At 46.6% G+C, this 13,817-nt stretch overlaps 1 protein-coding gene across 5 annotated transcripts in view; it reads left to right on the top strand.

Annotated features, from left to right (window-relative positions):
* Positions 1-13,817, top strand: part of grid2 (glutamate receptor, ionotropic, delta 2) — a 237,815-nt gene that overhangs the window by 176,439 nt on the left and 47,559 nt on the right. For all 5 annotated transcript variants that reach the window (XR_014119867.1, XR_014119868.1, XM_026999786.3 and 2 more), the window contains one exon: positions 5,841-5,942. Coding sequence is in view for 3 of the 5 variants with exons in the window: in XM_026999786.3 (XP_026855587.2) it covers positions 5,841-5,942 (102 nt within the window). In the remaining 2 variants the exon portion in view is untranslated. The remainder of the gene's footprint in view (positions 1-5,840; positions 5,943-13,817) is intronic.

Below are 13,817 nucleotides of genomic sequence, written 5' to 3'. Positions count from 1 at the left end.
TGGGCGCTGAGCGTGTGTTTGGCTCACCTCCGCTACACGTTTTGGAAGCAGGAGGATTTTTCCTCGAGCAGAAGCCCGTGTTAGGCTGACTCAACCTGGGACAGCACATGCCATGCGCACAAGCCACGTGCCTGATCGAGAGGGGGAGATGCAGATGACCGGGCAGAGATGGAGGCCCGTGCCAACAGACGTCACGTAACACACGCCGCGGGTTGCCCCTCTCTAGCCAGAAGGGTGGGGGGTTATAATTGCATGTCTGTCACAAAGTGAAGGGCTCTCATGTATATTTGAACACACCACCACATATCAGCCAACATATTTGAAATAAGGTCCCCTTGAAATATTCATGGCCAGATGCTCTGGGAGGACCTGGAATGTAATGGAGAAGCTTTCTGTTTCCATGGCGATTAAAGATGGGCCGTCGCTGAGCCCACACAAGCTGGAGCAAGCCAGGTTTGGTTTGTCAGTGTGTCATTATCGTGGATTGGGCCTTCGCCTGCTCCGGTTTTAAAGGCTGTGTTTACAGAGGCCGCCAGCCCCTGACGTGAGCCAGTATGCCCTGCCGGCAATGAGATACCGCGCTGAAAACCTCCTGTCTGAGCTGCAGGGAATAAGGCATCGACGCCACGCGTGCAGGTACAATATCGGTTATTATCGGACATTGCCATGAATGCACAGCGCAGGATCCATGCAAACGGACTCAGCTCACCTCCAGCATGCCGCTGTCTTTAATGAGCCGGCTCCTTTCAGTCCGAATGCAGATTTTATGCGGCCTGAACGCCTCACGGGAACAGAATAAGGCGAATATGGGCCATCGAAGAAAATCTGTTACTGCACCGTAAGGGGTACATCAGGGAAATAAAAAGGAAATCTCTTCCTCTGGTGGGTTTTCCATCGCTAGTACAGACCCAGAACGGGAGCAAGCGTGTGTGCATCAACGCGGAATTCGTTACCGCAGCGTTGCGTGCGTGGCGATCCGTCACCCCACCGGCACATGGATGTGTCCTCTTTGTTGGCTGGCCGCACCGACGCCCGGTTTTAACCTTTTTATTGTTAGCGTTTAAGTGTCTGAGCGGGCAGGCGGCGTAAGCAGGGCAGGCTAATCTTGTCGACGCCCCACCTGAGCCCCACACTGACCTCTGGTTTGTCTGCGAGGATGAGGCTACAGCCCAGAAGGCTGCCCCAGCCTGACTCTGCTTGTGACGGCGCACGCTGCCTATCAGGCAGCTGATTAAGGCAAACAAGTCCCCACATGAAATGTAGACTTGTCGAGAGCCGTCGCGATAGGGCGGCGCACCAGGGGCGATGAATGTGCTGTGGAGTGAAGCATTATGGGATTCTAATGGTAGCATTCCTCTGATGGAGAGCCTGGGCAGGTTCCCTTCTTTCCTTTCAGCAGGGGGAAATGAGCTCTTATCTGTCCCTCTGAAGATAAGGAGGTGGACTGTGTCTCTCTCTCTCTCTCTCTCTCTCTCTCACACACGCTCTCACTCTCTTTCTCACTCTCTTTCTCACTCTCTTCCTCTCCCCCACGCTCTCTCTTGCTCTTGCTGGCTCTCTCTCTCTCTCTCTCTCTCTCTCTTTCCCTCTCCCTCTCTCTCTCTCTCTCTCTTTCCCTCTCCCTCTCTCTCTCTCTCTCTCTCTCTCTCCCTCTCCCTCCCACTCCTGGGAATTCACCAGCCTGCTACTTCAGATGAGACAGTTCATCTCACCAGTTAGAGGATAAAAAAAAAAAACCCAGCATTCGCTTGAAATTCAGACGGCAAAACTAATTTGAAATGAAAATGGCTCATCTTACTGAGCTGTGGCTTCTGAGTCCCCGTATGCTTAGCATAACCGTTGAATTTGTTTACCGCGTTGCCAGGGTGGGAATATTCAGTGAGTGTTTGACACATGGCCACCGTACAAAGTGCTCACGTTTGATTTCAGGCACACAGCCCCCCCCCCATTAAGGGTCAGTGGACTATTAAAGTCTGGGCATATGTGCATCCAAAATGTTCACGGCACATTTGTTAAGCCTCCATTTGCCTGTCAGCTGACTGGGACCCGCAGGAACGGTCGTGAGAGAGTGCGCGTAGGCGTGGATGTTCTGCTGATGCACCACCTCGCCGTACTAGCTCCCCAAGACGAATGGCTCTTTATCGATCAGATGTGGTCTGAATGTCTCACGAGCGTTTAGCATAGCCCCAACACTGTAGATCTTTAGCATTCTGAGCTTCCAGAAGCTTCTGCGGGGCTTCCCTTTCAGTCATGCCTGGGGGCTGCAGCTCCGTCGGCCTGCTCGGGCGACGCAGGAGCATCCAATAGATGAGCGTCGCTAACAGGTTGCTGGTGGGCGATTCGTGAGTCACGGGGTTTTTGTATTCCAAGAGGGGCTTCACACCCATCAGACAAGCAGAAATCGACGAGGAGGCACTCTAAGCCACAGCACTCTTTCTAACTTATTTGAATTAACGACCTCAGCTTGATGTGTCAAATTCCCAAAAACCAGCATTCCCAAAAACCAGCATCTCAGCCCAGTTCCACTAGCATGCGATGCCCTTACGCTACATGTTTATTTGATGATAATGGGAGACCTGGTTCTTCAGATGTCAGGTGGTGTAACGGAGTGAAAACCTTTGCAGTTATGTATGGTGCTATTGACGTTTGTAAATGTATTCCGAAAAATAAAGGTTTAAGAACAAAATGATTAATGATCAATATTTAAACAGCACAAGCCGGTGGTTGTCAGGTGTCTAGGCAGTACAGTATGAAAGTTAAAAGTTTATTTTGTTTCTAGTAAAATCTACAAAACAACCATAAAGCACAGAAAAAGCAAACCCTGACTATCAGGGTTTATATGAAGCGAAAAAAAAAAAAAAAAAAAACAGCTTCCAATTCCAAGAGTGATGAACCAGAGAGAAAATATCTCCAGCACACACACACACACACACACACACACACACACACACACACACAAACACACACTCTCTTTCGCAGTCTTTCTCACATACACACACTCCACACTCACACATACACCTGACACTGTGGGAGATGTGGCAGCAGGCTGGATGCTTGTGCAGACTGACGTGTAAGAGGTCCATAGGTTTTGCAGCTGAATCTGTAGGAGAGAGTCCCTTCACAGCCATTAAAATGAATCCAAGTGTAAACGCTAAATCTTCACACACGTCAGATGCTTTCTCACACTCTCACCATGCGATCCAAGCCTCGATATTATGCAAATATCCAGGGGGAGTCTCTTGACAATCTGACTAATGGAATGCAGTGATATTTTGTGAAATGATACTTACCAGACATATCATGTGTATTGTTCACCACTCTTTGATAATAGTACAGTATTCGTTGAGATTATTAATTTGCATACATGATTTCCATATTCTGGTTATTGCGCTTTTGGAAACACAAATCAAATGGGGTTTTATTGGAACTTCAGATCGGCTGTGCACTGTTCATGGCACACTTTTGTGTGTGTGTGTTTTGTGCGCAAAATTCCTTTTTGGTGCCTGTTATGGAGGAAACTCTGAAATGGCTGCTGGTTTGATCTCCGTACCAGAGGAACAACATGCTAACGCGGCGGAACGTTGCTATTCTTTTCCTGTTTGGTTCTTTGTTGTTTTTTTTCCTTGAGCCAATCAATAGATATTTGTATGATACTATCCAACTGTGAGGAAAGTGGCTTGTGGTGGCAAATCAACTGTTTGCACAGCAAACATCTGCTAAGTTTAATTAGAGCTGAGGGAACACTTTACTTTGTGTTTAAATGAGATAAAGTTCACGTGCCAAAATCATCTTTTGCTCTGATTGTTTCTGAGAGGACTGATTACCTGCCTGCACAGCTAATACCACACGCTGTCATTTGCTTCTTTAAAAATGAACACGGCCCTGCTGTGCGCCGACAGTTTTCACAGGCTACATTTAATTCAGAGCAGAGTATCGCTATAGAATATCAAGAACCTTTCAAAACACTGGACGGCAGGTTTGGAATCAAACACACAGGAGTGAACTGCTGTATTAAAGAGAAATCTATTGTTTTGCACAGAATGCAGCGTACAAGCTATTAGTGGGTGTTGTTTATTAGTAAATGCGTATTAAGTCAATTGTTTCAAATCTAATGATGGAACAACTAACCTGGTTTCATGGTTTCATGCTGTAGTGAAGATCGTACTTTGTTTACCCAACAAACAAAGGTATAGGCCATGTGTCAAATCTTGCTTTCTGACCAGCTTTAGAAATGATAGCCTTAGTTATTGTGTTTCTGCAGTACAGTGACAAGACGCCCGGTATGATTTATCGTTAAATCATTATATCTAACAGCTTTTCACAATTAAAGACTAAATCTATTCCCAGATATTGACCACACAGCCAGCCTGTGTGTGTGTGTGCGTCTGCAAGTGCATGTATACACTGCCTAGCTGCTTTATTAAGTACAGGAGTTCAACTGGGCTTCAGCTTGCTAAATAAACTAGTTCATGATGTCTCAAACTTTTAGTAGTCTAGACTATTACTATTACTTCTTTACAGAACATTATATTTGAAGTTATTTCCAAGCATTCTGTCTCATAGGTAGCTAAAATGCCCAGTTACTAAATGTACTCTAAAGGTACACTTGCAGCTAGCTGGACAGCTAACAACAATTGAAGATTAATCTTGCTAATCATATCGTCAGTGCAGAAAAGTTAGAGTTGAGATATATGTGGATGGCTAGAGAAAAGTGCAGAAATTAACTGATTATATCCAAGAGATGCTGGTTTTGCTGTTGTGGAGTTGGGGGGGGGGGATCTGAAGTGATTTTGATATTAATTTCAATGGTAAAACTGCCCACCCTTAGTGTAGTGAAATGACGCTACCACGGTTGTCCCTCCGCTGGCATGGCGGTCCCCAGGGTCCCACCTAGCAACACATTCCTTGTTTATGTTGTGGTTGTGTTCTTGTTCCGCCCCCCCTTGATTGTCTCGTTTCAGTTCTTAGCTCCGTACTCTGGGTTCGACCCTGGACCGTTCCTATGACAATGATTATAGATAGGCTCTAAATAAATGAATCCGTTCCGCATGTAATCACGTAGCGCTACAGGAGCCATTTAGACAGAAACGTATACAGATACAAAAACTGTTTAATCAAACATCCATAATACCAACGCTGAGAATTCCATGTTATCAAATTAAACGATACCGTTCACCACGTTGTTATCGTCTGTGAAAGTCATAGGTCTCCACCTACTAAACCCCAGTATGTTTACTTATGTTATGGCTGCAGACTGTAGCCTATTTGTTCCCAAACACCAGTCATTGGGCTCCCTGTTCATCACTGGTGTGCTTCTGACTACATTACCACTGCGGACCGGCTCCTGTTCGATTGGCGGTCTAGTCTCAGCAAAGCATTAACACTCTCTTGGAGAAGGCCTTGTTGTTGAGTGTTGAGCTGATGCAAGTTTCTAATGCGCAACAGCGTTGCTGGGGTTCTTACACCTATCAGAGTCAGTGTTCGGTTGGGAGTGGTGGTCCACGGAAAACCCCAGCAAACTGGAGTGCTATGATCAGAATCTGACATGGATAAAGTGGAAAACTAACGCAAATTTCACATGGCACCATATGGGCACGACAGAGACTTATTTACTGTCTCGCTGTAATGATACTATTAGAAAAGGTTTTTTATGTCAAGCAAAAATAATACTGTAGCTTCCTAAGTTACAATGTTTTAAGTTATTAGTTGGTATGAAAAGTGTTTATTGCTCTCATTTCCATTCCATGCCTAAAGTTATTAGTATAAGCTAAAGTGAGACCATTTTTTGTTCTGTTTTTTGTATGTTTGTTTGGTTGGGGTTTTTTTTGTTGTTGCTTTAGCTGGCAACCTGGGACCCGATCCATGGGCTCAACGGAACCCTCTCAGACCGGAGGCTGGAGAACAACATGCGAGGAGTGATCTTACGGGTGGTCACTGTCTTGGTAAGTGCTACTTCTAGATCTCTCTATCATAGACTCAGATTAATACTACTTACTGTCCAACCTGACGAATAGTTCAATAAAACCCATCACTTTTTTTAAAAAATTAAATGTCATCTAACAGAATCCAGAAATAAGTCAAATGCTTCCTTTTACAATTTTCTTCACTGACTGGATATTGTGACATCAAAATTCACAATATAAAACAAGAGACAGGACTCTCAACATCTGTGCAGTGTTACTGCATTGTTTTGATTCGTATTTAATTAATTGATTATTTACTTGTATTGAAGTCCTGGCAAGTGCTGGATTATATCACCCTGCTATGGTCATTTCCCCGCTCAGAATGTTGTCTAGTTTACCTCCAGACTTAGCCACGTCCGAGAAATTCCTGTTAGGTAATTTTAAAGGGAGTTTGCGTGGGAGATGAGTGGGGGATTTGAGCATGAATAGAAAGCACTGGAACTGGGGGTATATTGAGATTTCAGTTCTGCTATCTTGCCTCCAGCACCGATTTGAGTGAATCCCCGGAGTTCGTTAAAGATTTAGCCGTCTGAATTCTTCATATCCCTGCTTTGAAGTCTGCTGAAGAAGAGCGATGATGCTGCTATTTTGTGGCTGTCTCGCCCGCGCCTCGTCTCCCTCCTCTCTGTGATACGTTGGGCCGACCGAATGCACGGCGAACACCTTAAGCGCGCCGCGCAGTCACCAACAGAGAGGAACCGTTCCCAAGCACAGCCGGGAAGAGGGCTTCCGTGTCCGACGACTCCCCCTGGTGTGGGCCAGGGGAGAGGCAGGCCCGAATGCACACTCGGGTTGTGGCGGGAGAGCCGGCGATACCCGCGGACGGTCATGAGCGCTAACTGAGCAGCCTGCCAGAGGTGTGGCGTAGGCAGTAGGTTTCATGCAGTGCTAGTACAGTAGCTGCAGAGACTTGGGTTTTATTTTTACAAGTCGGTGAGGACGCATGTCTCTTTGTTCAGACATAAACGAAACCTGTTAAACTTGCGTGTTGGTAATGCTAAACTTGGTAATGCGAGGCTCTTTTCACAGACTTTTATTTGCATGTTAAGTTAAGTCTCAAATGCATGTTTTTTGAATAAATAATAAAATAAAGTGATAGTACTACAAGTGACAACATTTGAATTGAATTCGTATGCCTGTTTGTGCTTTGCATGTAGTGCTCTGCTTGGATTGGTGCTTTGGGCTTTGCACTGCGAGGCAGGTCACAAGGCTCCAGCTTTTCATGACCCTGTAAAGGTCTGAGCAGAGCGCTCAATTTAAACACTACTAAATAGTAACATCCTACCACTGGTACTTTAAAGCTTACAATGCCCCTAGCCAGCCATTGACTTAATGGCTTCCCATAGAGGTCATGTGGGGTCATGTATTTAGTTGTTTTAGTTCTAAAACTGTGCTAAAAAAAACCAAAATAAAACAACTTCGGATCAGAGAAGAGGAAGGTGGTATAGGGGAGGAAGGCTTTTTTGTCATGTACCAGCAGAGCTCTATAACCTCCTGGGCTGAAACATACAGCAAGGGAGAAACGAGTTGGGAACAAAGAAAGATGTCCTCTTCTGTCAATCAAAGCTCCCTAGGAGTGGTGCGAGAAGTGTTCTCCCACACAGCAGCAGGTGCCTCAGGTCTGGGTGGGTTCACTGGCTCCAGCTCTGTAATTGGCTGCTGTGTTACTCCCCGTACGCATTTGTTGCCAGGTGACTGCAGAGGCGGGGGGCGTGACGCGACAAGCCAGAGCCCCGGGGGGGGGGGGGGGGCGGCACCAGGGCCCGTGGCCTGTGCGGGGGTCCTGGGCGCAGTCCTCTAGCATTCTGTGCGGGGAGCCTCGCGCGCTGCTCTGGAGCTTGTCAGAGCCACGCCCCCACCCCGTCACCCGCTGCTCGTCTCCATCACTGTCATTGTGGTGAACGGGAATCGGAGAGAGAGCGTCACATACCCTCCAGCTAAGACGGGCGCAGAGAGAAAAGTGCTGCCAAACGTTCCCAAAAATCGATTGTATGAAAGGCAAGATCGTGAGTGAAAGAAGAAACCGGCGAGACAGACATGCCCCTACGTACGACGATGCACCCGAGCTAACAACTCTTTAGACTGTTTGCAAAATGGTAGCGGGAATATGTGTTACGTTTGCACGCTACCTTCCCTGCTTTCTGTCTCCTATTGATCTGTATACAAGTAGCGATGATTTTCTGCACGATACGTGAAACCTCGAATCATTCCACGTGCGGCTGGATGGAAGTGATGGCTGCATAATGGCAAAGGGGATCGATGCCGAGTGAGCCGAGTTGGGGGAGATGCCCCTACTGGCTTGTGTCGCACGTTCACTGTGACGCCATGCCACTTTATCCACAAGGCTCAAAAATGTCCACGGATAAACCCAAATAGTCATTCTTCCAGGTGCATTTGAAGACCAGCGGGCATACCTTTGAAATGGTACAGCCCACGTTCCCGCAGCAGCGGTACCAAGTTGCGCATGTAGGTTTGGGAGACGCCACGGTCCCCTCCGAGGGAGGTCTGATAGATGGCACGGCCCGGCTGCCGTGAGCACTGGCACGCATGTCCTCATTCCCACTAATAGCTTATTGAGCGAGGGGGGGCATGGCCCGGATTAGAAAGCACTAGCTTAATGTGCAGGCAGCGTGCAGTCAATAACGCCCCCCGTGTGATAAATCTGCCTGACATGTTCCCAGAAACTCTCCGGCCATCGATAGGGATTTATTAAAGGGAATATGAAAAATGCACGGGGGTGAGGCTTGGCCGAGCGGATGGCGCGTGGACGGCAGGTGCCAGACGGGCCGTGCCGCGGATGACAGGGAAACGCAAACCGTTTCTGTTGCTGAAAAGCGCGCCTAGCCGAAATGTAAAGCCCGCCGGCCTTCGCGGGCCGCTCCCCGTTGGGTGAAAGAGAGGGCCATCTTTCAGCTTTCTGCTGTGAGCGAGAGGTCGACTTGGAACAAGCACCTTGAAGTTTGTGAGCGGCATGATGGATGACAGAGGTGTCCAAACAGGAGCCTGTCTTTGCGCAGGTGCCGCGCAGAAACCTCAGGCGCCGTGCAGCCTGCTTCACAGGCCTTGTATTTATTTACCCCTACCCTGCTTGTCTGTAACTCACTATGGAAACAGCTGCAGGCCGAGGTTTGAAATATACTAGCCAGTTACGTTGGGAAGAGCCAACTATGTTATATACCTCAGTATTAGTTATGCTTTGATCAGAGGTTTATTCTTCAGCCTGCCTGATTTAGGGTTTAGCCTAGTAACCATGTGCAGAGGCTGAATACTTTAACGGGAATTAAACATAAAACCTGATGGCATCACATCAATATAGCCAACTCTTAGTAAGCCTTTCCCTCTGGTTAGTTAGTATGAGGGAATGTACATTACATAATGCTGTCTAAAGAGCTGAGCTTCACATGAGTTCAAAGTAACATGCGGTTTATTAGCAGCATATAAGACAATTAGCCACACTACAATTACATACATGTTATAATGAGATTATGCTACTGTAAATAATAGAGATACAGCCCGGAAAATACTAGCTGATGGTTACCTCATAGACTGACAGGGAGAGACAGAGAGAGAGAGAGAGAGAGAGAGAGAGAGAGAGAGAGAGAGAGAGTGTGTGTGTGTGTGTGTGTGTGTGTGTGAGTGCGTGCGCGTGTGTGTGTGTGTGTGAGTGCGTGCGCGTGTGTGTGTGAGTGCGTGCGAGTGCATGCTTGTGCGTGCGTGCGTGTGTGTGTGCGTGCGTGCGTGTGTGTGCGTGCGTGCGTGTGTGAGTGTGTGTGAGTGCGTGCGAGTGCATGCTTGTGCGTGCGTGCGTGCGTGCGTGCGTGTGCGTGTGTGTGAGTGTGCGTGAGAGATGAAGAGACTGAGGGTGAGAAACAGAGAGGAAGACTAAGGGAGATATTTCTCTAAAGCTGACTTCACTTCCAGCAGTCAGCCCTGCCTCCACTCTCATCTCCGCTCCAACCAGAATTCCCGCAGGGTTGAAATATCTTCAGTCTTACCACGACTGCCCGCCACTGACCAACGCTAGCATCAGGAACCACAGCCACCATCCAAAATGACGACTGACCATTTGTGTGGAGCCAGGGCCAAAATGACCACTGTGATGCGGTCCCATTAGTACCTGTGAACGGTCCCACATGTGCGGAAGAGCAAGGACAGATGAGGATAGGACTTCACACACCGGTGACCGGTGCTGACCAATCCCAGCTTATCATTATCCTCCTTCTACAGGCACAAACCATTACAACAGAAGGGATTGTGAGGCCATAAAATCCTCAGTCTGAAGAAGTGCCCCTTACCTCCAGGGAAATTCGTTTCTGTTTTATTCTCACTCCCTCCATTAGGAATGCTGACTGCTTTCTCTGAAACGTATGCTGAGTCGACGCCACTCGATCCGCCTGTGCGGGGTGGCACGACATGGGTTGACCTTTGCGGTAGGAAGTGTAGCTCGGAGACGAAAGCAAACCGCCTACACCTCATTTGCTTCTACAAATGACAATATTTGGACTGTAGTGCAAAAGTAAGTAAAGCAGGCTAAAGCAGCCTTTGATGCGTGGTCACATTAAATCTGGGTTTGCCTTGAAGGTCTTAGCAAAAAGTGCATTAGCAAATTGGATTTCCATGTCTGGAGACTGCAAACAAATGTTAATTATTAAGCATTGTATGGATGTCAAAAGGACAGTTCATTAAGCTTACGGTATATTTTTATTTGTGCAGCCCACCCATTTCTTTTTCATTTCTGCTGCATTTCTGAACACTAGTACCACTGATTGTTTAAACAAAGTCCCAAGAAAACAGGGCTATAAAGGAAGTCTCTCGCGATTGCTTATCTGTCCGAATAACGTCTTGTGTTATCTTTTCTTCCTGCTTCCGAATATCAAGTCTAATTTGAAGTTGTCTGAACTGCAGGGTCTCGGAGGTCACGCCCCTGCCAGCATGGCAGACAGCAAACACGTATGACAACAGACAGCCAAATCAATAAATCGGTCAACCAATTAGGAAACCAATTAGTCTGTCGTCTTGTTACACTTGTATAGTGGTATAACAATATGCTATTTGTAATCACAATACAGAATATGTATGTGAGATATATACCGTATTGTGTAACATAAAACAGACAGAATTCTCAAATTTTTTGAATTTTTTTATTTCATTGGCATTATTTTGTTACACTATGTTATGTCATTTTAATATTTTTTTTGCCTTAAACACTTAGGTTCTTTCCTGTCCGATATCAAACTTTTTATTTACTCTTAATAACAGGAATTTTATCCTGTGGGATGAAGGTATAATTCTAAGATATGATCAGATCCATCAGTGTGATCTGTTAATGCTGTACTATGTGAGCGGGATAAGAAACACAAGGTGCTTCCACACACTCCCATGGCAACTGGACCGCATGCCAATCTCGTATGACCGTTCCACGGTTCGCTCTAACCAGACCATTGAACAACAGCACTGTTGGGACTCCTGCCTGTGAGAGCAAACTCCTCAGGAGTCTTAAGCGCCCAACAGCAAGACCTGCCCGGTGGTCACAAGTGCCGTACCCAGAACTCCCCTCTTTTAAACTTCGTCCCGGGAACCAGGATCGGTCGCGCTTTCCTCCGCGCGTTCTCTCTGCTGAACTGCCTGTGGATCTGCTGCTATCTGCTCACCTTTTTGGCCGACCTCGCTGAGCCTCACCGAGCTTCACTGAGCTGAGCTCAATCTTGGCCTTTCCTCTTTAACCTAGTGGAACAGTGCAATCCTGCTGGCTTTTATGGAAGCCATAAATAAGCAGGCACATTATGCGCGAGGCTCCAGCTACAGCCGGGATGTTTTAGGGTATGAATGGCTTCTCTGTCTGACTGTTCCGAGTGCTGTACACTGGCTTTCTCTCCTTTAAGTCAACCAGGCGATTAATCCCTCGTAGTTTTCTTGGTCTTGCGGGATTCCGTCAACCGAATAATTGAATATTTGAATCTTATTTATTATTGTACTTACCTATTATTATAGCATATTTTTCCCAGCTGAATTATCAATAAGCCTGTGGTTATTTACACAAGTGGAAGTTGGCACCATAACGAACTTGGCGCTGCGTCTCCGCTTAGGTTTTATTTATTATTTTGCTTAACGGTATTTTTGTGCATACTGTGAAGGAAAAAGTTGAGACCCATCACTAAGATGCTCTTAAACAGAGCTACACTGTACAAGCTGTGTTTTTACTGCACGCTGCCATCCAGGCTGATCTGCTACTTAAAAACGCCAGCGCATGAGGGCTTGCAGGGCAAAACTGCAGCGAGCGATGCTCGGTGTCCCGTGCTATTAACCTACGCTGCCACACGCTCGCTTTAGAGACTCTTTCTGACTTAGTCTGCATTTTGAGCACTTACAACGGTGTAATTAATTGGCTCACAGCAGACTGATTATATTATTATACAGACACATGTCATCACAGTCATTTCGTAGAGACAGCGGAGCGCCAAAAAGCCCAATCTCCCCGAACGCCAAAGCAACCTGACAAAACCGAAAACATTTATGCAAATCACGGGCTGCAGCACAGTGGCACCTTACTGTTCCCTTCCTTGATTCGTTAGCGGGTTCGTTAGGGCCGGTCCGTGAGGTGTCGGACTAGCAGGGACTGTAGAACGCCCATCATTAATCGAGGGACCTGAGGAACGCATGGGTCAGAACCAGAGGACCAAAAACCTTTCTAGTAATGCACACAGCACTCGCAGCTTCGCCTGCTTCCTGTGCCGTGTGTATTATTGCGCTTGGAAAAATCTGCTGATTTTCCCGGGCGGGTCTGTCATATCCCACACTTGCAGTACAACGGTCAATTTGGGTTTCTGGCTGGCCTGGAAACTCGGTCTTCCACACAGCAGATGTAAAAATTTGAGTTGATCTTTATATTTTTACAAGCTTGTTAAGGAATTATTGATGGCGGAGCCGCAGTTCTGAGAGCCTGTCTCCTTGTTTTAACCACCTTCTCTGGAGCTCAATGCGAAATATGGGTAATTCAAAAGTGATGTTGCTGAGAATTGTTTCCCTGGCGTTCGGAGGCTTTCCGTCAACCCGCACTCCTTCAGAAGGAAAAGCGTTTACTTGGCATGACCTTCAGGAAGTCTCCCGGGTCATTCAAGCAGCCTGAGACAGCATTTGTAGACCTTTTACGGAACATGATCAGGCCCACGGGTCAAACTTGTTCCAAATCCCATCATCCCGTGCCTCGGAATAGCTGGCGTCGTTTGTTTTAATGATCCTTACAGAGCACCTATATCTCCATCTGTCTACTTTGGTCAGTCATGGCAGATGGTGTCTCGGCCCCTCGGTGGAGGAGGGTGTTACTAATAACATTTCCATGCCATATTCTTACTCATCATACTGGTATGATTTTGCTCTTGAAACCTATGATAAAATCTAAGGTTTATAAAGTTTGCCAAATTGCCTAAAGAAAGAACAATGTAAAAAAAAAACTCAACAGCCTCTCAGAACATCAGGGCTCTCATGAGCCTGTCAAAGTGAACCTTAAATGAATAATGTATGAATGACACGTACCATCAAGAGCCTGAGTTAACCAATGCTTTGATGAATGGGAACCTTGAAATGGAACAGAAAAGTAATGGTTTGTGTTGCCTGGCCCATGTAAGTCTAATTGTAATTATTACCATGAAGGTTCTTAGATCTGTACATACACAGAGAAGTTTGATCCATCCAGTCCCCAGGCAACGTCATGTCCAGAGCCCAACAGCCATCAAAACAAAAACAGCATGCATTTATTTTCCATCATTACTGCTGATTGGAAGTGACATAGCAGTAATGCCCTTGTGACTTTTGCTCCGAACAATGTCAGAGCTCATGAAGCCAGATTAAGGTGAA

Source organism: Electrophorus electricus, chromosome 25 (assembly GCF_041902795.1).
Source record: "Electrophorus electricus isolate QZ-2024a chromosome 25, ASM4190279v1, whole genome shotgun sequence".
In the NCBI taxonomy this organism is placed as follows: Eukaryota; Metazoa; Chordata; class Actinopteri; order Gymnotiformes; family Gymnotidae; genus Electrophorus; species Electrophorus electricus.
This window is presented reverse-complemented; position numbering and strand designations above follow the sequence as displayed.